General features: G+C 33.2%; 2 protein-coding genes across 4 annotated transcripts; one reads left to right on the top strand and one right to left on the bottom strand.

Moving 5' to 3' along the window:
- Positions 1–5,588: 5,588 nt before the first annotated feature.
- LOC111385429 lies at positions 5,589–6,981 on the top strand. Of its 3 annotated transcripts, none has more exons than XM_023009844.1 (4): positions 5,589–6,168; positions 6,259–6,401; positions 6,514–6,562; positions 6,906–6,981. In XM_023009844.1, exons 1-4 carry the CDS (start codon positions 6,030–6,032, stop codon positions 6,971–6,973), a joined length of 399 nt encoding a protein of 132 aa, XP_022865612.1. In that variant the 5' UTR covers positions 5,589–6,029; the 3' UTR covers positions 6,974–6,981. The 3 variants fall into 3 exon arrangements, with proteins under 3 accessions (XP_022865612.1, XP_022865676.1, XP_022865735.1); XM_023009908.1 differs by having other exon boundaries at positions 5,590–6,168; positions 6,909–6,981; XM_023009967.1 differs by having other exon boundaries at positions 5,593–6,168; positions 6,860–6,981.
- A 4,099-nt stretch (positions 6,982–11,080) lies between these two features.
- Positions 11,081–21,993, bottom strand: LOC111385338 (succinate--CoA ligase [ADP-forming] subunit alpha-2, mitochondrial-like). Its single transcript, XM_023009749.1, has 7 exons — positions 21,667–21,993; positions 20,618–20,827; positions 19,548–19,718; positions 16,318–16,441; positions 14,286–14,347; positions 12,759–12,840; positions 11,081–11,490 (listed from the first exon to the last, which is right to left on the bottom strand). The coding sequence occupies exons 1-7, from the start codon at positions 21,871–21,873 to the stop codon at positions 11,351–11,353; spliced, it is 996 nt and encodes a 331-aa protein (XP_022865517.1). The 5' UTR covers positions 21,874–21,993; the 3' UTR covers positions 11,081–11,350.
- Positions 21,994–26,096: the final 4,103 nt, after the last annotated feature.

Raw genomic sequence — 26,096 nt, 5'->3', positions numbered from 1 at the left:
TGCATAGCAAATTGAAGAGCTGACTTCAATAGAAGTAGGCATAATGAGCATAATAGAAGAATAATAGACAAGAAAATGGAACCTGATGCAAGATCATGGGCTTGTTAGCAAATTCAACGAGTGGCTTGGGGACATTAAGAATGTGTTTGACTGGCATGAAAAATATCACATAGAAAAGAAAATGTTTTCCATCTTTTGTGGAAAATAAAAATCACCCCTACCCAAGGAAAATGTTTTCCTTAAAAACAAGGAAAATTAGGCATATTTTCAAAAGTTGGAAAATGTTTTCCATAGAAAAAAATAACAATCGAACACTCCAAACAGAAATTTGGGTGAAAAACTGATATTTTCCATGGAAAATAAATGTAATCAAACACATCCTAAGTGTCAATGGCCTCAAACGAGTACCAAACCCTCCAACGAGAATTAGAGCCTTCATCTTGAGACTAAGATGATCCCCTTTATCCTAATTACTGAATCACCTGAAATTTTTCAGAAAAATATTTTTGATAGACTGATATGAAATGCATAAAAAATGAGCTTTCGACCCTCGATATTTATGGATGCAGTAATTAAGAAGCAAGTAGCACGACGGCAATCCTCTTTCACATCTGTAAGCGGGAACTCGGTTTCATCCCTAAAAAGGAAAGCTGTCAGTCCTTCCTCACTGTTCTATGCAGATATTGACACGAATACACGGATGCTTCTAGAGCAAAGATACTTGTCCATAACAGGAATGCAAAATTATAATGATAAAATTCAAAGTGCAGTTGAGGAAACGGCCAATTTTCCTTTCACAAATTATAAGATGAATGGTAGTGCTAAAGATGTCAAGAATAATCCTTCGAAATGGTTTAGATGGAAAAAGGAAACAAACTTCCAGCTATAACACAGGACGGAGCTTCAATGTTAAGTAATGAATCCACCAATATATTGCATTAGATTACAAGATAAGCATTACAGAGAGTGGACAATACACTGTGGCATAGAAGAGGAAATTAATTACCTCGCACACAACGATTCGAAATAGAATCTAATTATCCTGGTCTGAACGACATCCGGTTCTTGATCAGTTGAAAAATTACGATCAACCCACGAGAATTTGATTTCGTAAAATCAGAAGTCATGAAACTAAAATGCAAGACAAGAAATGAAAATTGTTTGCATGTATGTTTTGCATTTGAGCACTTTTATTGAATTTTAGTTTAAAACTTCAATATACAAATTTAAATTTAACCATCGAAAAGAAAAATTGTAAGAACTCCGCGTATGTGTATTGTACACACACACACACACATATATACATATTTATTTATTTATTTATTTATTTATATTTTCACGCAATCATCGCCTCATCCATTTTCACATACAATTCACTTCATCCATACCAGACAACCATTGTAAAAACTCTCCCTCGTTCTACTAAGTTTCAAATTTTGGCAAAATTGGTAAAATAACAAACAAATGTTTGAGCTATATATATATTGCATATGAGCACTTTTATTGAATTTTAGTTTAAAACATCAATATACAAATTTAAATTTAACTATTGAAAAGAAAAATTGTAAGAACTTTGTCACTCGACCATCACCTCGTCCATTTTCACATACAATTCACTTTATCCACACCGGACAAACATTGTAAGAACTCTCCCTCGTTCTACTAAGTTTCAAATTTTGGCGAAATTGGTAAAATAACAAACAAATGTTTGAGCTTTATTCCGAATCATCCTCGCCCATCGAAAATGAGAAATATACGTTCTCATTTTTCAACGAGCATTCCTAGAAAAACACATTTGATTTATTAACACTACATATAATCATTTGATTAATGTCATTTCTTTATTAAAATTAAATATTTTGAATTAAATTTTCATGGTAGAATTTATACTCTGTATTATTTAAAATTCATTTGCTCAAGACGCTAAAATATAACACATTAATATGTGAATTATTATAAAAAGTCTGAAATATCGTAATTTCTTGTATATCATCTTAAATATAATTTCTTCTTCTTCTTCTTCTCTCCCTCTCTCTCTCTCTCTCTCTCTCTCTCTCTCTCTCTTCATCCTAAATTTCATATCTAAAAATAAAAATAACAAATAACAAACGAAAAATAACAAGAAATAGAAATGTGAAAAAAAAAATCATATTAACTGTTCAAAAGTAATTGTAAATTGTATACAAATCGATGGATGAGGAAATTAGTGATGTTAGATTTTTTACTATAAATTAATAAGCATATATTTCAACTTTCCATAAAATCGAAATTTAGAGCTTCTGAAAAAAGCTCCACTTTGGAGCTCTTCTTTAACAACTTCCAAAAAGGGTTTTATTTATTTATTTATTTATTTATTATTATTATTATTATTTTCATAAGCACTTCTCTGAGTTGCAACTAACTTACTAAACAATCGCATTTTTATACAAAAGTACTTTGACCTTTTAAAAGTGCTTTAAACTCCAAAAAGCTTCATAAACACGCCACACTTATTCCATTGAACAATGTTACATGGACAGAATTTTTTGATAGAAAAATCTCACAAACAATATAAGGAGCGACATCATTGAAAGGTAAGAAAAATGAAAAAAACAGTTCAATCATGTTTTGCCACAGTGTCGATACAAATTCTGTTAAAAATTTTTTGTACTCATTACTTTATTGTATTCCATTTAAGCATCCTAATCTTCCTCTCCAATCTAGACAATAAAAAGTTATATTCCGGAATCTTGTTAACTTTTTAAAGAAAAAGCATATACTGTTGACAGTTTCTCAACCTTTCAAGAAATAGAATATGTCCAAATTATTTGTTTAATTACAGTAAAATCCAATATAAAAACCTGCAGAAATAATTTGGAATAAAATAACTATATTATTAAAACCACTGGATACAAGTATAATGAACAGGAATTCGTGAAGTATTTCTCTATTTATTTGATACTTTATTTTCCTTAAGTTATAAAAATATATATACATATCGTTCTTTCCCTTTTACTCTACTTTCCTTTCTCATTTCCAAGACAAACTTTACTTGATCTTTAGCCACACGGAGGTCCAAAAAAGGGTAGGAAATTATAATAAAATGAAACAACAATCATTTTACATAATCGGATAACCATATTATATAAAATTTTAGGTAAGAGGTTTATATTACCGTCACCGGGATTGTGTAAAGGACTATCTCATTCAACGTGTGAGTTTTCGCTTCTTTCTAATATTCTAATTATTATCTTGTTTTCGAAACAAGAATCTTTATATATTAACGATTTACATCCTTCATGATATTTGATAAAAACTAGTATTTATTAGGATACGTAAAGTTAGACCCGAATAGATTATAGGAAGTCATTGATAAAGAATAAAATATAATTATAAAATATTTCGTAGGGATTATTATTAGGACTCGAGTACTTAAAGATTATTTTAAATATTATACATTGAAGGAAATGCTCATCTTTTTATGTATATATACTCTCTATTCATTTATATTACTAGAGTTGATAATGGTTTTATTAAAGTCGCATTTAATCACGTACCTATAATATTGGTTATAGGACTTTTGAAAAGTAAAAACTTGCTTCTAAAGCTATAAAATTATTTATAAACATGTTAGGAAGATCTTTTGAAAATTAAAAGAATTTTTAAAAGAAATTGATCTAAAATAGTTTTTTTATGAAACTCTTGTTGGTGAATTGGTGTGTATGGAGTGACAAATGAACACAAATAACAGCTTTGAATGTTGGTAAAATCCTCCAAAAATTTTGGCAGAGTAACAGTTATAAATAAAATCAAAATATGCAGCAAATAATGCCGAACAAATGTAACTCGAGACAAGTGTTGAACATTTTGTCCTTAAGTCAAATTTTCCCCGCAACGATGCCTACGGATTCACGGCAATCGACTTCCAAGATACAACGGCTTCTTCTTATATGAATAGCACTTCAACACACAAGAATGTTGAACCAAAAGCAGAGTAGCACTCCCGAAATGCAAAATTATGAAGAAAACCAATATAAGCAACGTATATGCAAAGATTGGTTGAGAAAGGAGAGAAAATGAAATGGTTATGATTGCATATCATTGGTAGGGATGGCAATCGGGCTCATCGGCTCGGGCCGCCTGTGACTCAGCTCGGGAAAAGCCCAAGCTGGTAGGCTCGGGCCGAGCCCCATTTTAGGGACACGGGCTTTGCCCGAGCCGGCCCGTGAGCTCGCAAGCTTTCAAAAATAATAATAATAATAATTAAAATTTTGAGACTAAAGGCAGCAAAACTGCTGCCTTTTAGAGAAAAAAAGGGAGAACATGAGCTTGCTCGGCTTGGCTCTGAAGCCCAGATCGAGCCCGCAAAAAAACTCAATCATTTTAACCGGGCCAAGCTTGAGCCAAAACTTTAAGCTCGCGAGCGGGATCGGCCCGACTTGTTTACATCACTACATTGGTGTGAGGAAAAGGACGTCCCTAGGCCCCTATTTATAGAGCATGAAGGGTTGGAGATGAAAGAATGCAAGCCAAATATCACGATCTTTCGAACCAAAACACCATTTGATGTCGCTAGCTTTTCGCTAGAATTTTGCTCAAGCAAAAAGGCCACTGTTCGATCAGTGCCATTGTTGCTCGCATTTCGCTCGAGTGACATATAGGGTTAAATTACCCAATTTTCCTCATTTTTCTATCCAAATTTGGATCTCAATTTCTCATTCATTCGGAATTAGTTTTAAGATTTCAAATATACTACGACGATCTACTCGAAGAGTAGAATAAGTTGGTCTATATACTTCCATATTTTGACCATCGGATCAAATCCAAACATTTGATCAAAGTTGACACCGAGTCACGTTTTCCAACTTTTACTTTAATCAATTGAGTTGAAGAATATTAGACGTGTCTAACCTAACGAAACACCAATTTTGTCAAATATTCACTCTTAAGATTCAAGAAAGGAAATATGATGAACACAATGAAGCCCCATTTGAATCTCATTACATTTTATTTTCTCTCTCCTATTTTTAATCACACAATCTTCCATAAAATAATATTACATGTAAACCAAAAACTTTTCATTCTTTTTCAACCACTCATTTTTCAAAAAAATACTATTCCACCCAATTTTCATTTCCAAAAAATGGGCGTCAAACAGGGGCTTAATAACTTCTTTGCATGATATCTTTCACAGTATCTTAAATGAAGAATAAAAAAGAGTCAAACTGATGAGCATGTCCTAATAAAAAAGGACCTTATCCAAATCATATCTGTTGACTATTATCGTCTAGTAGGTCTTCTAAGATATACCACGTCCCACGATTTACCTCCCTCACAAAGTTCTAGGGACGAGACGGTAGGGGTCCTCAAAGTTGGGATTCAACCTTTAAAGATATGCCACCTCCTAACTTTAAACATCAATAGTCTGAAATCAATAAAGATTTGTTACAACTTGAGGATCATCCAACATTTATTGAATTAAAAAAGTCAATTAGATCATCTTATCTGAATTTTTCGAACTAAGAAATTCATGGAAGGGAAATATTTAGTTTTCAAGTAGAAGAGCTTGCAAGCGGTGTTTGATTGACTGCATATTAATAATATTCGATTGGTTTGGTCTAATATTATCGACAATTTTTTATTTTTAATCTAATCCACTCCATTTTTTCACAAAATTAAAGCATAACACAACAAAGGGCATTTTATCTTTTTATTTCTTTTTTTTTTTTGTCCAAGTTGCGATTTTTTTGTCTACCACACTTCCTCTTTTCTCTCGTAGTTCGTCTTCTTGAAGATGGCAACATGTCCACTTGGCTTTCACGGCTTATGCAGTCTTTTCTGGGGCGTATAAATACCAATATGTTATTTATTCTCCCTCGGATCCTCAGAATTTCATGTCCTCTTTGTGTTTGAAAATTTTCCCGAGTATTATTAACAAATATATAGTCAATAATTAACTTTCATGTGATCAACTCCGAACCTCGTCCGCTATCGAATTAATAGAAGACTTAGTTTTGTTTCGTTGCTTAACAGAGAAAAAGAAGCACAACATGGAGAAGGCAAAGCAGATGAGTGAGTTGTCATCTTCATTTACTGCAGTTCTCTTCGGGCCAAATGACTCCTCAAAACCCTCGTCGTCGGGCTTTGTTGAATCTATTTTTGGCCCGAATAACAAATATGGAAATTCAGGTTTGCCATAATGGATTCTAGATACTAAAGATTTGATATATATATATTTATTTATTTATTTTAACCTTTTTTGGATCCTTTGATTTCGAGATCATATGTCCCAGAGAAGCAAGGAAAGCTTTAATAAGAAAGAAATGAGTTCCATTCCATACCACTACAACTCATCCATCTACTATGGTGCCCAAGATGTTTATTCTCCAACAAGTCAAAATACTATTCCTCAGCATAATACTGTAAGTACAAGCCTTTTCTTCTTAAAGAAGACAGTAATATTCACTCCTACACTTAATATTTTAAAAGCAAATAGCCATTTGGTAAAAACTTTTCTATTTTTTACTTGATCAGTTCAATAAAGATGCAGGAGATTTTGCTTCAAGAGGAAATTGGTGGAAGGGTAAAAATTATTTCTGCAGGACATTCTAGGCCCATTTGGCAGGACTTTTACTTTTGGACATTTTAGGCCCATTTGGCAAGACTTTTGCTTTTGTTTCGTTTAGAAGAGTTAACTCAGACCAACTTCTTCTAATAGCAACTCTTCTGGTCAGACAAATTACTTTCACAAAATATTCAAACATGTTCAAAAACTGCTTCTAACTTTTCTAAAGTCGTGCCAAATGGACCTATTTTCTACGTGTAATGTGTTAGCAGAAAATATTATGATTTCACAATTACACTGCATTTGTATTTTCAGGATCCCTCTATTACTAATGGCTTCTCTTTGTTGTATATGTCTGTAGCAGATGAGAGGGTATTTAGTAAACAGCTACTTTTATTGGAGGTTTTTGCTCGATTCAATGTAGCCTAATTTAGATATGCATTAATTCCTAGTATATGTTTGCAATCAGACAAATAAGTTAATCTTCAGCTTCATGAATTTTGTATTCTCAAATTTATTCGATTTATCGCTACATCTAGAAAAATATTCTTCACCACCCCATCATTTTAAACCACCATAGATAGCGGACCTTCTAACATTCTTCTAATTCTTTATACCATTGATAGATGTCTATTTAGTAACATATATTTAACATCCGAGCAGAAGGGTAGAATTCAAATTAGTTAAAAGAAAGAATATATATTTTTTAGCCTTTGTTTGATTAGGTGGGTACATAATATATAATCAAGTTTCAACTACATGCCTTTTTATGTTGCAGGTCACTATTTGTTATCCAATCTAGGAATTATAATTCACCAGAAGACTCTAGAGTATATCACAGGATGAAAAACTAGGGTGTCATTATGTAGAAGAAAAAGTTGAAAATATTTCTTCAAATTATGATTGAGAAGTACAAAAAATTGATGGGAATGTCATTTTTGAAATGCAATCTTTTGCTAAATTATGTATATCTTTTGGTTTTGAAGTGTTGATGAAGGAGTTGAAGCTTTATGTCAAAGCCGTCCACTCCAAATATTTTGCTAAATTCCCGAGAAAGGAAGCCAGGTCCTGTTGCCCAAGGCTATTTACTTTGAATTTTTACTAGAATTTTATGAAGGGAGTTGAGGTCCCTATTTTCCAAAGCTCTTTGGCTTGTTATATATGTATATATATTTTCCTGAGGCAACAGGTCAATACTGTCTTCCAAGCTGAAGTCTTGACACTTGTAATTGTTTTTCTTTTCATTTCGTGAGGCTAAGCTAACGGCTCATGCATGGTCCTCTTTTACAATTACTCAAATGAGATTTGCGTATTTATGGGGTGGCCCCTATGGGGTCCTTCCTTATCATTTTCTATACCAAAGTGGTTTCCTCTTCACCTTTTCTTTAAATGGACTTTTGTTACAAGTACATTGTACGGTTTTTTGAGGTTATTCATAAGGTGGGGCTATGTCCTCTTCGACCTATTCTGTCCCTCCTCTTTTTACCTCTTTCAATAGGGTCGATGCATTTAGCCCACTAACGATAGGAGGGTCGGTCTTCACCTTTTGAGCCAAAGTTTCAACAGATAATATAATTCTATGAGGCTTATGTCTAAGCTGTTTTGGTCTTGCTTTGCTGGAGCAATGGAGCTTGGCCTGGTAGGGGAGCGCATTGACGCCTCCTCTATTAGGAGGATTTCCCATAGTCCTAGCTCACTCCTTCAAGCATAGCGTCTCTTTCCCCACAAGGGCCATCTTCGAAATTTCCTTCCCCGAGTTGCCTTTCTCGGTAGGGATGGAGAAGACAACAGATCGCACTTTTTTCGTAGCTGATCTGCTGATAAGTCACCTCTGACTTGGCAATTATATGCCTTAGCGCCTCTTTTCGCAAGAGGATTTAGTCTGAGACGGCCAAAATTGGAGCTCATCATTTTAGGCTACGCCTCTTATCTTCCTCAGGAGGGCAGTTCTTAAGACTTCTGTCTCTGGACCCATCTAAAGTCTTCGAGCCACATCCTTTGGATGGGATGGGAAAGGCTGCAGATCATCTTTCTGTGAGGCTCGTGCCCTTGGTTCATTGATCTGTTGCGAAGGTTGGCTCATGTTTGTCGGGGTTATGAAGTCCGACTAGGTAATTATATGCCTTAGTGCTTCTCTTAGCAAGAGGGCTTCGCTTGGAATGGCCCATTTTTGGAAGTGTATTTTCCTAGGCTTATATTTTTCTCCTGTGTGGTCAGCCTTGGTTGGCAAGCATCCAAGCTAATGCAACTTGTCTTTCACGCCTATTCCTTAGCGGGGGATGTATGTATCTATGGGCGAGTTCAGCTGCGGCTTTCGATTGAGGTTGTCCGTGCTGACCTCCCACTGATGGAGGGTCGAATAGATGTGGCCAGCTCAAGGGGATAGGAGAGAGTCTGGCTTGAACGGGCAAAATTTGGGGTCGATCCTGCCCATTCCTTATAGGATCAAGACTATCAAAGACACTAACCAACCTCCTCGATGTGATTGTCCTACTGTAATCTGGCGGAACGACAATCTCCCCAGTCATTTGGTGGGTGGCATAGTTGGCGATCATATCTACTCCCACCTTGCTTTTCGGTGAAACAACGACCTCGTTGCTTTCTGAGGAGTTGGCCAATTGACCTTGTATACGCCCTAGCGGTTTTTGCATTGCAACATTTTGCTGGAGATGGCCCTCATGTTTGTGGCGACTGCGGCCAATTCCCTAGTGAGCCTCGCTGCTAGCCTTGGCCTACTCCTCGAGCCACCACTTCGGTGAAGAACTGCTGAAGCAGTTGGCAAAGACTCTTCGTTTATTGGGGTGCTTTGCGAGGACGCTTCCTCATCGAGGTGTTCTCAAGTCCGCCTAGGTGCAATTTTTTCCTCTGTCGAACTCATGGCTCCTCGACAGATAACCATTTTTTGGCTCTGTTCCTGTGCTTGCTTTCCTGTACTCAAGGATTTGGTAAAGTTCATTTTTAGTTGCCTCTTTCAACAACTCGACCATGCCCCGTACCGTTCTTTTTCAAGAACGTTACCTTTTGTTCAAAGGCTTTACTCCACGAGGTGCTCGTGGTTTAGCTATTCCAAGTTTCCTACAGATCGCGCTAATCTATTGACCTTCGAAAATGGCCAACGAGTGCCGGATCCACACGCGTCCACGTGGGCAGATTCCAGTGTGTTAAGATTACTTGTTTGATTAGGCGATGATACTAAACACATAGGATATGCCTTCGACGTGTGACTAAACAGTTCGGACACCGGCTAAAGTGATCGAAAAGCTTGAAGATGCGCGAATATAATTTCGCTTTGACATACTCGAAACAGTTGCACATGAATAGAAAGGAAAGGAAATGAATAAGAGATTCGATGTCTTGAAATGTATGTAGTATTGTTTATTTTTCTCTCCAAAATGTGCCAAAAATTAACATACCCGTTCCTCATTCTTCTTCTTCTCGGGTTTTCTCCTCTTTTTCTCTTTCTATATGTGTATTGTTTCCATTGTTCCACACATCTCTCTCTTCTTTCTTCCTAAGGAGAGGATATATATAGAATTTGGGGAAGATGTGGTGATCGTTGAATTCAAACCACGTGCCCCTACCTCCTTTTTCTACACATCACATCCTTCTTACACATGCATTCATTACATTAATAAAGGGTCAACTGCCCTATATTTCTAAGCTGATATTCTTGACATAAGATAAAGTAGATGCCTAAACAATCTTTCACAAAGATATTCATCAAATCGGCAGATGTGGCAGCCTCATTGTCTCTTAGAACATCAGCCTTGTCTCTTAGAACTTCAGCCTTGTCTTTCAGAGCCTCGGCATGTTGCAAATATGAGAACTTCGACATAAACCTTTCGTCAGGGCTTCGACATGTATCTGGTTGAGTGACACCTTGGCGCCCGAACAAAGACTTCGGCTTCTGTAGCATTCGTAACTTTGTTGCTTCATTTTTTCACATGTTTAGGCTGACTTTACCGATGACGTCAGTGGAACTTCCACATGTTGCTTCTGATGACTAACTTAATACAAGAAGTAACACTAGAGTAATTGCAGGGCTCAATGTAATGTGTATAATTAATGAGCCAATGGCTACCGCCATTGCTTACAGCCTTTACGACGAGACTGGAAGCTCAGGCAAGGAGAACGTGCTTATCTTTGAAATCAAATTTTTTTTTTTTTTTTTTTACTTTTTAATAATATATTTTCCTAAAAATTATTCAAAACATTGTTTTTCCCAAATAATGATCATCAAACAGTGGCTAAGATCAATTTGACACGAGTTTTACTTTGCTTTTGTTTTAGCTTCTTGAGGAAATTATCCTAATGTTTGTTTAAAAAAAATATTTATTAAAACAGCTTTCTAATTCGGTAGTATTGCAAATTTTTTAATCTCAAAATGTTACTTTGATGAATATAATATTTACTCGAACAAATTCACGTACTTGCACTTAAGAGAAGATACGATACAAGAAATAGTAAATAATAAGAGAAATAAAGAGAATTGGTGGTTTTAGAAATGTGTTCAGATATGACTTTCCACGGGTAGTATAAGTGCAATGATTTTTCCCATTTCAACTTCGACATTGAGCTAAAAGATGCCAAATGGCTATAAATGATGCACAAACCTGAGGCAAACGGTACAAATAACTATCCTCAAAATTCAAACCTATAAATGATAGAAAATTGCTCTCATGAAAGAAAATATTTGTGGGGCTTGGAATTGAATGCATTACAACAAAATCATCCATCATAATGGCCACTCTCTTTTTCAAGAAAAGGAAAGAAACGATGAACTTGAAAAATCAAAATTCAGCTTAATCAAGCAAGAAGACCCCTCTGTTTGAAGACATCAAGCATTGAGGTTCCAATCTTTGCAGGCGACTCAACCACAGTAACCCCAGCTTCTCTGAGGGTCTTGATCTTGTCTTGTGCTGTTCCCTTCCCTCCCGATACAATTGCTGCAAAATTCAACCAGGAGATTACAATGCATTTTTAATTGATAAAATTCGGAAGAAATACCTTTTAAAAAGGGTAGCCCAGACAGTTTCAGATATGGAAAGAGAGCTCTAGCATCAAACAACCTTGTCATTCAAAACATTTGTAGAGATATTGATAGACAAACATAGCAAATATAGACCACCAAATTTTCATTCAAAACTCTAGTATTTAATAAGCTTCCGTGTTAATTGAATTCGTGACAATGGAACTGTGCTACGAGATGCTTACAAGACTGAAAAGAGCTTAAGCCCCTGTTTCGCCCCCATTTTCGGAAAATGAAAATGAGTGGAATAGTGTTTTTTTGAAAAATGAGTGGTTGAAAAAGAATGAAAAGTTTTCGATTTACGTGTAATATTATTTTATGGAAAATTTTGTGGTTGAATATAGGAGAGAGAAATATGGAATGTGATGTAATAGAATTTAATGGGGGCCAAACGAGGGCTAAAGCTCACACACAAGACGAATAAGAACACCACCTTTCAAACAACCAAATAAATTATAGGCATAAAACTCTGATCCCAGTATATTTCCATATACTTATTCAGGAGAGGAAAAAAAAAATTGCAAGAAGAGCAAGTTATCTTCTCCTCCCAAGTTTTGACTTCTTCCAAGTAAATTGGAAATTTTTTCACACTAATACATGCACCTGTATCTTTTTCATTCTAGACTAGAATATCTGAGAAGTTTCTCTAGAGAACTTAACATGCCAATATAGATCAATTCACTAAAAACCATCGTTCTGACTTTGGCATTGTCTAAGTAACTGTACTATTATTGTTTTCTCATTTATCGAATTGACTGATCAAAAAACAAAGAGACCACGTGTATAATCAGTCCACCCCCACTAACTTTCAAAGCAAAAACTAAAACTTCACAACCACAGGCATTGGATGTTAATGTAATCGGTCAAAACTGACACCAAGAAAATGGTAGGTAGGCTCCAGATGACTATTTGCTGTAAAATGATCGAAATTCACAAGTCAAAATAGATTGCCAGTAAAAGAAAAATATATATTTATAAGGTGCAGAAACATGCAATTTGTTACATGACAACCTTTTATAAAATAGACGTTACCAGAATTACCAATTAACTCTCCCAAGACATGTCTAACGAGGAAAGGAAATTAGTCACTACTAGATGTTATTTATAGGTTCATGGGAAATAAGATGAAAAAAGATAATAGAAGTACAAGCATGATATTCATCAATTTTGATCGCGATATGGTACCTCCTGCATGACCCATCCGTCGACCAGGTGGAGCAGTAAGTCCAGCAATGAAAGCAACAATGGGCTTCTCCGTCCCACTTTCCTGTTTCAGTTTTAGGAATTAGAGCTGGTTAATTCCAAGTTCCAAATATATTAAGTAATAAGATATCAAGCATTTAACAATAAAAAATACAGAAACTCTTAATATCCTAAAAGCGGAAGCCAAGGTACGCGGAAATAATTCAAAGAATTCTACATGAATAATCCTTAATTATTAATAATTAATAAACTCAACAACGTATCATAATAACTATTTGGAATCACCTACTGACATATCCTCGATCATGAATCGAGTCTTTCACTATTCAATTACACCATCTTTGTTTTCCTTTCTCCTTGCTTCATGCCATTAAGTAGAGCATGGAAAATATAGATGAAATTCATGAAGAAGACTGTATGTGGGTAAGCCTGAGTACACATAGGCTGATTATTTCACTGTAATAGCTCATCAACAATTTTAAGTCTAACCAATAAACATGACTGGTAATGCCAATAAGAGTTGATAATAACTTCAGAATAGATGGACATCTTCGCAACAATACAAGAGAAATGGTGAGTACATGGATCAAGCTTCCCAATTCAGTTCTCAAGCTGTTCGCACGCAGCTTGGTCTAAGCTCTAGATAATGCAGAAGACTTCAAAAACGTTATCATAGGCCTCTAAGACAGATGTGCAGAAGCAGTAATTTTGTATGAATGGCAAGAATTAGTGGTATACAGCATTATCAGAGAAATGATACACCTTTGTTGCCAAACATATTATTAAAGAATACTGTTGAAATATTAGTTATCTATCAACAAAATTATTTTTCGAAGTCTCCAAACAGCTAGATTCACATCTAATCTTTTTCAAACTAAGAGGTCAAAAAGGTAAAAGGAAAATGATTACAAGCTCAATCTAAACTGTAAAGGAAAAATTTACCATCATAAGATGTAGCCTTTAATCCAAATGAAAAAAGTAAAACTTAACAAGTGTTTCACTCACTCCTCTAGGAACATAGAAATATTATTGAAACACAGAAGATAATGATTTAGTTTTCATTATGAAGGTGTGAACTGATAATCACACAGATGAAGCCTTATACAGCACTTGGAACCCAGAAGTTGTAGAGTTAACCATCATTCACAACATGAACACTCTTCTACAATTGTAGGCTTGTAAGAGTGTGTCGTGTGTGTGAATACTTAATAGATACAATATGTCCCCAGCACACATATGCATATTTAAGTTTGAAATGGAAAACTGCATTCTCAAAGCAACACAAAATGTTAAAATTGCATGGTAAATTAACTTCATCGGGTACATAGTATAGACGTCAGGTTACTAAAGAAATTCCCAAATCAAAAACTAGAACCAACATTTATCCCAGAAAGGGAAAGGAAAATAGCCATGCAAGAGCTCAGAATGTTCGCTCAATCATGTACATTTTCGGGACATAATGCTCTTTCGGTTATATCATGCAACTTGTGCAAAAGGTTTTATCCTCACCTTTATAAGGGATGCAGCATCCTCTTCTGCTGTACCACCTATCTCACCAATAAGAACAATACCTGATATAGAAAAAGAAACAATTTAGAACAACAACATTGGATTTGTACGTAATGCTATTCTAGTGACTTTTGGATAAGGGTGAGAGACACCTCAAAACCAGATAAATTATATAGTAAAGTGAATATCCTTATATTCAAGGAATAAAATACAGCAAGGAGTAGCAACCCAATCTACCACTTTCACCCCCAAAAGATAAAATTCCTAAGCCAACTTGAAGGGAGACAGATAGCAGAATGAGAACAGAAAGAAGCTTCACTCATTAGCATGAAAACCCTTTGCATATGCCTAGTACCACTGACACCACTGTCAACTATATATATATGGATTAAGATTTTGGCATCTCCGTGCTCGGATTGAATTCTTTATTTGGTTACTCAAAATAACAGATAAAGATACAGGTCAATGTGCACAAGCATTTACTGGAATTGATTGTAAGACTTCATGAAAAAAATAATGATGTGTTTTGCCTACACAAAAGGCTGTTTAGTGAGTTAAAGTGAAGTACTTCACTGGTTGAGTAAGCACTAATAATATTCCAAAATTCTTCGCTAGACTTTGTAAACTAGAATATTTCTATACCTATTGATTCTGAGATTGATTTGATCTAGCAAGAATTGCTGCTCCTGTTGAACTGACCCTCATGCACAGGATTAGGATTAATGTTGGACTAATGCTTCAAAGAGAACATTAAGGTTTGTTGCCACTGCTAAATTTCCCCGAGTTATAAAATACAATAGGGAAGCAGTTTGGTACTGGATGTAGATTATTGGAACTAGAAATCCATCACACGCACAATCTTCCATCAACTTAATAACCATTTAAAGAGAGGATCATTGCTGTATTCTTTCATTGCTACTTTTCAATTCCATTTAGAGCTCAGTTAGATTATGCAACTTGCAAGTTACTTAGATTAACACTTGAGCATTGATTGAGAAACCTTTTGAAACCATCTTACAAGTGTAAATCCAATTAACTGCACGGTTCTTATTTGTCAAACATTTTAAATGAAAAATTATGCAACTGAGTAAAGAAGTTCTTCTTAAACTGTTTAATATGTGCTTATGCAAATGACTTTTTAACTGAAATAATAACTCATTCCTTCATGTTACTACAGATTTTAGATTTACTTATTTGCTTGCTTCACGCTCTGATTATATATTTGTGTTTGTCAATTTTTTTAAAGTACAAAATATCCTTCTATTATTTGTGGGTTATCACTTCACTTCCCTTGCATTATCTACCTGTGTTTTTTAAAGTACAGGTTTTAACATACACGCACGATTGAGATAGAACTCCAAAGTTACTCCTTTCTGGAATGAAGCATCCACTCTCATACCTGATACCACATTATTTGATGGCATCGTGGCAGCATAATACTTAGCGGAAGCACAAGAAGGAAATCTTTAAACAAATGATTGACTATAAAGTGTGGAAAGTTGATTATAGTGGATCAAGTTGTAGAAGTTGCCAATCCTATTCAATGTAGATGAGAAACATACAACTCATCGCAGAATAGCATTACAAACTGCTAGCCGCTTTAAACATATAGAGTAAATTAACAAGTATCACGCCTACATGTAGACTGAGACAAATTGGAGGTGTCACTCATAAAGAAATGGCACAATTATAACACACTAGAGAAAAAGCTAACCAAAAGGATGGAATTTATCAAAAGAAGCCTCGATAACATATTAATACAAAAGTAAAAAGCAAAGCATCATCTTGCGCCACAATATTGCAAATAATTTGATTACCTCGCCCAATTTTTTTCGATCCACAACTGAAGTGTCTATAGACAACTTATGCGCGACCATGTTTTTAACCATTTAGATGAAGTGATGGTACTTCACACGTGCAAGAGAACACAACTAATTTAATTAATGCAACGAGCATGGCTTTTTAACACAAATAATACGTCACTCTTGCAAATATCTTATGTAACTACCGTGGAGTTTGGCAGAGTTTTTACCTTCTGTCTGTGGATCAGCAAGAAACTTTTCTATGCAATCAACAAAATTTGTTCCATTGAAAGGGTCCCCACCAATTCCGACACATGTTGACTGTCCAAGGCCAACAGCAGTAGTTTGAAAAACCTAGCAAATATATAATATACAAAGTCATTCACACCATTTTGAGAAGCGTGTTACACAAAAACAAAAGGAGCTACATGTACATAATTTTTTTACCTAATTCTTTACCTACTATTCACAATAAGAGGTGGAGACCACAATTGGGGATTTTTATATTCACGCGGGGCCCACGTGCATTGTGAGAGAGTGACAATTGTTGGTACATTCCATTTGGTACAAATGGAATTGTCCAAAACAAAAATCCTCATCACAAAACTTTCAAGCGCAATATAACAAAATCGGAGCAGAATATACTACTGCCAAACAAGCATAAAGTTATACTGTTCTATTGGTTATCAGTAGTAGAATTCCACTAGCAACCAAATTCAGCTGTTTTAACATTTTATGAAAATCTTTTTACTGGAATTTTTTTTTTTTTTTTTAAATATTAATGAATTGCTGAATTGTTTAAAAAAGAGAGAGAACTAAATTTAGGTAATCGTACTATAAATTATCATATAAAGAATCCTACAATTCACCCTCAAATTGATGTCCGGGTAGGATCATTTTAATTCAAACAAGTATACAGGGGATGATCTTTTATCCTTTGGACTTCCATGACTATTATGAGTTCCATTACTTTATACTTTCATGGCAATTAGATTTTATGACTTTCAGAAATCTGCAATTTCGTATTAACACGATCTGTTCCACAGGCTTGTAAACATGTATTTGAAATCTATCACTTCACCCTAATGATTATAAAAAATTGCTTCACTTTATTTATAATAGTGTAATCAGCGCTTCTAAGATGCATTGCTTAAAAATTCTCGATTGATGCCCACCTCAAAGCAAGGCGAACAAAAAACGCCTAAATGCGCTGATTGTGAGACACATTTTGGATGCCTCAAGGCTTTTGAGGTGCACTCAAACTTATTTACTTTGCTTCAGACTAGACCCACAAAACATTATGATATGATTGACCCACTATCCCACTAACTAGAAGAAAACATTAAAAAATTTCTATTTTCTAGTTAACCCACCTTGAGAATCACCTATTTCTAAAATATTAAAAAAATATATGTACCTACAGACTTTTGGAATAGTCCACCACCACCACTATCTAAAATATATTTCTTTTGTTTCTTTGCACACTTTAAATTGTTTTATTATGAATTTTGAAGATTGTTTATGATTTGTTATCTAATTATTTTGCATTTTAATAATGTTTCAAATTTTTTTGGTTTACAATGAGGCTTACACCTCGCCTCAGAAATGAAAAATGCCTTAATGCCCAATTATGCCTTTTGAAATATTTGCTAAGATGATTACTTAACATGTTGTCAAGATACATACATACATACATACATATATATATATATATTGACACGTAGACTTTTTCAAAATTTTGGTACAAGACTTTTTATTACATAGACTTTTTGCTACAAGATTTTGAATTAATTGTACAAAAAATTGTAGATACCAATTAGAGCAACTAGAAACTAATAAAATATTTGGGTGGGAATTCTTTGTACAATCAATTCAAAATCTTGTAGTAAAAATTCTTTGTAATAAAAAGTCTTGTACAATTCAAAACCTTGTAGCAAAAAGTCTTGTACCTGATTGGTTTCTGTAAATTCTCCTTTAGTCTCTTGAAACGTCATCATTTATAAATCCTTTTGTTCAACATTTGGTACTTGAATTTTTTCTGTTTTAATTCTCATGGCAAGGTACTCTTGGCATAAAATAATTTCGTTGTTCCATTGTACTACATACACACACACACACACATGTGTGTGTGTGTGTGTATTGGGGAAATGCAAATTCATTTTTGTTCAAATAACATATGATATAAGGTAGAGAAATCGCATTCACATGGCCAAAACTTTGCAACATTTTAGAAATTTAAATTTAGTGAAAGTAGTGAGAACTAGTTTCTGTTAGCAATGGTAGCCCGGTTTCTCTTTTCTTATTGGAGAGAGGGAGAGAGTTGCTCTTGGTAATTAGGGAGTTATAGTGTGAAAATTGATGAAGGAAGGGTGTAGAGACGTGTGTATAATTAAAGAGCAATGAATTTCTGGGTGGGTTGATGAGCAATATTAGATAGCAGCCACAAGAAAGCTGTAAACAAATGTACGATATGATATAACTCAGACTCATAAGATCGTATAATATTTCGAATAAAATACGAGGATCAGAATAACCAGTGTTGCACTAGTCAATGCATATGTCACATGTTTACATAGTGCTTGTTTGGTACAGATTTTAAGCCAATTAAAATCAATTTTTAGACCGTTATTTCACTATTTTCAGCTGTAATTTTTGAATTCTTTTCTTACAGATAGGACCCACTTTATCCCTAATTGTCAAAAAATCAATTATCAAAACCCCCCACCAAACAAGCACATAATATTTGTGTCCCATGTTTACGTATTTTATGAAAATAAGAAAAGGATAATCCATATGGAACTTCAAACAATAGAAGTTTCCTTATCTGGCCCAAGATGGATTTCAATGATTCCATAGCGTGGGCTGCAGTCTTTGACTCGTGAGGTGCTAATTCAGTGCATTTTTGGCCAAGTTTAACAAAATTGTATATTTCAAAAGAAATAATTTTTTTTGTTGGTCAAACTTTGAAATAAGTAAACTTTACTATTTATAAATAAAAAAGAAATGTTTGGAAACAAAAACTTGCAAGAAAGTTTGACTTACTTTTAAGGTCAGACAAACATGCTCCATAACAAAGCCTAAGGGTCATCCAAGAGGTCCTACATGAAGTTATTTGTATCAGGATTTCTATATCCCATGCAACCAACCAATTTTTGTAACCCTTTCCAACCTTCACATAAGAGATACAAAATTTCAATAAATATTGACGTGACTGGTATTTGACAAGTCTCAGGAGACGTGGAGGGGCAAATGACTAGATATAATCTTTCAAACTTGTGGAATTTCTAACTGTTGAAAAAATCCATTGAATTCAACTGTATAAAGGCACCATATAGATACAAATATGCAAGCCACTGGAAGTCTATGTTGCTCACGGCCAACTATAGGTTGGAGATGCTTTGATTGTAAAATGTACAAAATTTCATAGATAAAATAAAATCCCAATAAAAAAGGATCTCACCGCTTCATAAGTCAGTGTACCAGACCGTGAGACAATTCCAACACGTCCAGGTTTGTGGATGTATCCAGGCATAATTCCAATCTTACACTCCCCAGGCTTGATAATGCCAGGACAATTTGGACCGATGAGCCGAGTTTTAGATTGCTTGTTAAGAGCAGTCTTGACACGAACCTGCATTTTAGAGAACAAAACACTTAGAGAGCAAGAAGGATATAAACCCATATGAACCACATTTCCTGACTTACTAATGATACCCATATCGACATAAACTTCAGCAAAAGCCAAAAGGAGGATATAAACCCAGGCAGTTTATAATAGGTTATTACCTATGAAGCATCAATAAGGACTCTTGAGACATTTTGAATTTGGGTGCTTATAAAATTAATTATTCCCTGTTCACGACAAATGATCTAATTAAGCAGCACAAACAATTAACAGATGTACAAACTTGAAGAACTAGCATCTCTACATGTGACGTACAATTATTTTGTTTACAGTGAATAACTCGTTAAGTTAACCAAAATCATCTTAAGCTTAGTTGCCCAGAAAGAATTAAAAAGGGAGGTTTCTAAGCATGATTTCAACAAGACAGCAAGCAAAAGGAAAATAACTAATCCAAAATGAAACCCTATCTATCATGATTAAATTTTAAACATGAGTAACAGTTCAATGACAAATGGCATTATAAAGCGTTAGTCGCAGAAGCCTGGCCAGCAGGACACAATGTCTTTCTGTCAAGAAGCTTCTTAAGGCACATAGACAAGTAAACTTTAAGTCATAAACCAGCACAATACGATAGGAGTAGAAAACTTCCAGTTTCCGACCTTGTATAGACCTTGAGGGGCACGTTACAAAACTTTAACAGAGAAGGAAAGTTTCTAAACACATTTGAGCACTTGTATAAAATGTGGATTAACATATTATTTACAAAATATATTTTTTATTCACTGTCTCATTGAAATATTCATGATTAGAAATTCTCAGTAATTGTAGTTAGCTCCAGATCATCTATTCCATTTCTCTTTGTTGAAGGGCGAAATGAAAGGAGATTCACTAAATCAGTTTGTTACCATGTCATGCTGAGGGATTCCCTCAGTGATGCAAACAGCCAAATCTAACTCAGCTTCCATTGCCTCCATAATAGCTTTAGCCGCAAAAGGCGGAGGAACATAAATCACAGTAGCATTAGCCTTTGTTTCAGCTTTTGCCTCTGCTACAGAGTTGAAAACAGGAAGTCCCAAGTGTTCTGTTCCACCCTTTCCAGGGGTAACCCCTCCAACCTACATAAACAGACCAATTATGAGCGGAGAAAAATGAGGAAGAAACACATCCAGTTTAAGAAACCCTAGGACAAATTGCAGTAGCATACGGAATCTTCTCTTTCCTTGGGGGAGGGAAGAAATGCTCTATATTTTTAGAATTTCTTCGTTACATTCGCTCAATCCCATACTGTAGGTCTCTGTTTTTCTACTTTTGGGCCCATTTCTACTGCATGTTTGTGTCCTTTTACCCTTATATTTTCCGTCAATGAAAATCCTATGTGAGTTTAACAGTTCACAAGATGTTCAAATATCAAGATAGACAAAAAAGATGAGTACCATCCATATACAGGAGAATTTTAATTAATGAGAAGGTTTGAGATGAAATTTGAATCTAGCACCCATGTTTGTCAGAAGGTTAATCAAAATTCTCGTGAATGCACACAGATAAGAAAAGCATTGAAGGGCAAGGTACCATGTTTCAGTTCTCTCCCGTATTACAGGCTTCAAAGAACCGTATCTAAATTACATACACCACGACCACATTCTCATGAATCCTAGGTGCACGAATACTAAATAATGCATAAACTGACCATTTTTCTGAGGGTACGAGAACTGTGTATGGTACAACGGAAGATTCTCGCTAACCTATAGTATCAAAATTTGTACCTCAGTAAGAAATTACGAGCTTCTTGGCGAATCCACATGTCGGAACCCAAATCGTTAGCAAAACCCACATAAAATACAAAGTATAAATTCGCCATCACATACCAAAAAAAAAAAAAGAAAGGAATAAGGGAATTACAACGAACAATGTCAGAAATAAACAAAAACATCATGACGATTAAGAAGCAATATACCATTTTGGTGCCGTATTCGATGGCCTGTTCTGTGTGGAAAGTGCCATTCTTGCCGGTGATGCCTTGGCAGATGACCCGGGTGTTTTTGTCCACGAATACAGCAGGCGGAGGTGGGGGCGATCCAAAGTTGCGGTACAGCTGTAGCTGCTTTGGGCACAACAGCCGCGATGACAAGATGCTCATCAGTTTCGTCACTTTTCGAGCCATCGATTCAATTTATTAATGCGCAGGTGGCCTCTTAGGTTTACAGTTCGTGCAGAGATCGATAAATCTCTATACTAATATTTGGGTTGAAGGAGAAGAACCAGTGAAGGGTGACTGGGAGCGTAGGGTCGATACGCATGTCGAATTTTCCATTGAATTTTTAAAATTCCTCAGGGTCCCCAACCTTTTATAAATATGAAAGTCAGGACCCCAGCATTCCATTTATGACACCCATGTCCCCAACCACAGCAAACATTATCCGACTTGATAGAAAATGTCTATTTGGACTTAAAATAGTATAGCAAAACGAACCCAATTTGTCTAATTATTTTAAAAAGCTCAAAATTTGTTTGAAGTTAACTTATCCCAATTTTTTACGCCCAAAGTCAAACTGATTATCCAAACTTCATAGGATATACTAAAATAAATAAAATTTAAACAAGACGATAAAATAAATAATGAGATAAAACACCATATTTACATGAAAGAACTCAAAACTGGAAAAGTTATAGATCTCATCAATCAATTGATAGTTCGATTTTACAAAGAAACATATTGAACTAATCCAAATTAAACTCAGTTTGAGATAACTATATTAACATGCTCAAAACTGTATAACAAAAGATTTTAGCTAATAGATGCCGATGTTATCGCTTCAAGAAGGTTTACCATTGGATAACAACCATAGGTTACGTGATGCTCTTTGACCTAAGATTTTACTTTATTTTCTCATCAAATACTTGTATCTAATTTGACATTTTAGGGTTTTTTTTTTTTTAAATGTAAACTATGGTTCTATTATTCAAGATAGAAAAAAGTGACTCACATACTTGCCTATTACACTATCTTTGCGTCCATTTTTTATAGTTTTCCTTGAATATATTCATGGTTTTATCTCAGCATCATAATATGTGGGGAGACAAGTCGTAATGAAATTTCTTTGGAGAGCTTTCCAATGAAAATTGGGAAAGTTATGCGATGAAACGAAGTGGATATTAGTTGACTGACTAAAATGAAAATTTGCTTAATGTTGGTTCCTTTTCAATCTATTAGATAATAGCTATTTTCATCCACTTCAGCGGGGAAATATATGGAAATAGCCTTTAGAAAATGACCACTTTTCCAAAATGACCTTTGGTCAAAACCAAAAGTACCCCCATTTGAATATTACATAATAAGATATTATAATAAAGAGATCCTCTATTTTAGTTCTTAAAATTAAATTTTGGTTGAAATTTGATAGTTTTTATTTGATTAATACTTTTTATTTGATTTTTGCTCTAAGTATCCCCCTTTATTGGTATCAGAGCCATAGAGATCATGAGAAAATCTATAAAAAATGTATTACTTAAAGAAGTAAAAATCTTTAGATTTAGATTAACACTTAGATTTCATATAAATTTAATAAATAACAGATTAATTATTAGAAAATTAAAGGAATATTTAGATTATACATCTTTAAAATAATAATTGATTTAATACACAAATATTTGCATCTTGATAAAAGCATAGAGACCATGAAAATTAAAATAAGAAAAATAGATAATTATTGGTGTTTAGAAAAAGAGAGATGTAGTTATATATTTTTAAAACCTATTCATAATAGATTAAAAATAATGACACTAACAATAATTAAAAAGTTACCTAGAGAAATAAAAGAACAAATATTAGAAAAATTAAAAATAGAAAAAAAATAAAAGATATATATACATATGAAAAAATTATTAATATATATGAAGATGAAGAAAATAATTTATACTACAAAGAAAAATATGAGTGCAAGTAATAATACATATTTCAAATTGAATAAATTACTTATAAAAATGAAAAAAATACGAAATATAATGTTAATACCAAAAGGAATGAGAATATCAAATAATAGACAATTAATAAAATTAAAATGTGAAAAATTAAGATTTGAGAGTAGATATTTTACTATAGCAAAAGAATAATTAGTAGATCAAGATACAACTGAGAAAAGATTTGGAAAAATAATAGATAAAAAGAAAGATAAAAGATGCAAATTAATCTATGAGTTAGAAATAAGAAAAAACTAAGATGTCAATAAGTGAATATATGGAAGAATTAAACTCATTAATAAAAATGTTAATAAATGATGTACAAGATTTAAGAAATGAAATAAAAGAAACAAGAAACGATATAAATATATTAAAATTTGAAATTAGAGAATTAAAAGAAAATAATAAAAATAAAGATAAAAAAATAGATAAAAAAAACTTATAGAAAAAGAAATGCCTCGAATAGGAAAGAAACATATAGAAAAAGAGAATAGTGTAATAGAAACATGAAGTATTGATGATGAATTTAGAAATAATATATTACCAAAAACATTAGAAGAGGAATAAGAATCTAGCGAAAAATCATTAGAAAAATTAAAAAGAGAAGATAAAAATGAATGAAGTGTTAGATTCACTAATAGAAAAATTTGATCAATTAAGCTTAACTGATATAAGTGAATACCAAGTTTTAATGAGTGCTGGAGGATGATCTAATTCAGTAGGAACCTCTAAACAATAATTACATGATACATATGAAAGTTATGCACCTATATATAATAAATTATATAGACAATCTTATGATAAAGTAAGAGATAGATAACCACCTAAAGGAAATAAATATAATGATATGTTTGAATTAAATGATAATTATGATAAATCAATTAATCATGAAGGAACGAAACTAGAATTAGATTGTAAAATAGATACTAAAAAAGCCTTATTAACTTGGACAGATTCAATGATATTATTTTTTTTATATAATAAAGATGACACGTGAAAAAATACTGAAAGAATAATAGATTTTTTAATAACATCCTTTAAAGGAGATATTAGAAATTGGTGGAAAAGAATAAGCAATGATACAAAAATATTAATAAAAAGAAATGTACAAACAGAAATAATAAAATCGGATAGACAAGGTATGTAAAAATTAGTAGAATATATTTCAGATGAATTTTTATGAGAAAATTAGATAAAAAAATGTTGAAGGAGAATCAATAAAAGAAAAATATAATGCTAAAATAAAATTAATAAATTTAACAATATATGATATGTGTAAAATTAAATAATATACTTGTGAATTTAAAAATTACGATTATGTTCAATTTTATAGTAATGAAAATCAAAAAGTATACCAAGATATGTACTATAATAAATTATTAGGTTCATGGAAAATATATTTTAAAATAGAATTTGAAAAAAATGTTAGAGATAATATTGGAATATCTATAATTTTATGATCAATAATAAAATTTTTATTTGAAAGATTTACATATATATGTCAACAAAGACAATTAATGAAAAAAATCATGAAAATTAACTAAAATATGTTGTGAAGATATGGAAACTCATGTGTAATAGGGATGTAATCCCGAAATAATATTTAATAAAAGAAAGTATAAAAATAAAAAATTTTAAAAATTTAGGAATTTTAGTAAAAAATATATAAAACCTATAAGAAGATATTACAAAGAGAAAAATATCCCATATAATCAACAGGAGAATAAAAATAAAAATAAAAGTCAATGTAAATGTTGAAATTGTGGAGAAATGAGTCATATAAACCCTGATTGTGATAAAAAGAAAGTTAGAATATTACAAAAAGAATATTTAGAAATAAAAGATGAATTAAGTGAAATATCAAATATTGAAGAATATTATAATCAAGAAGTATATATAAGTGAAACAGAGGATGAATCAAGATCTGAATAGAGAAATAGAAAATAATAGAAAATAATAACATAAATATACAAGAATATAAAGGAATAGAAGGATATGGATTAAAAATCACTTTTGATAATAATAAGTTTAGAAAATTGCAAAAATTATCTTTAGACCTAAAAATAGGAAAATGGGAAGTCTTTGATAGAATTTGAAAAAGAGAAAGATTAGCAATAAATGAATATCACAAAATTAAAAAAATTAAAAAACCCATAGATGTTAGAACAATTTATGGACAACATAAATTAAATCTTTTAACAAAAAATACAGTTGAAGAACTATTAACAAAAATTAATAAAAAATAAAGTGGAAAAATCCAATATGTTTATTTAGCAGGAATACAAATAATATTTAAATCACTATTCAAAGAAGTGATAGATTCACCCTTAATTATAACTTTACATGATGGAAGAATAATAAATTTAAAAGATAGTCATTTAGAAATAATAAAAGGAAATTTAGCATATCAAAAAATTATGCTTACAT

The sequence above is a fragment of the Olea europaea genome, chromosome 1 (assembly GCF_002742605.1).
Source record: "Olea europaea var. sylvestris chromosome 1, O_europaea_v1, whole genome shotgun sequence".
NCBI classification, from domain to species: Eukaryota; Viridiplantae; Streptophyta; class Magnoliopsida; order Lamiales; family Oleaceae; genus Olea; species Olea europaea.
The sequence above is the reverse complement of the archived record's forward strand: the minus strand, read 5'-3'. Positions and strand labels throughout refer to the sequence as shown.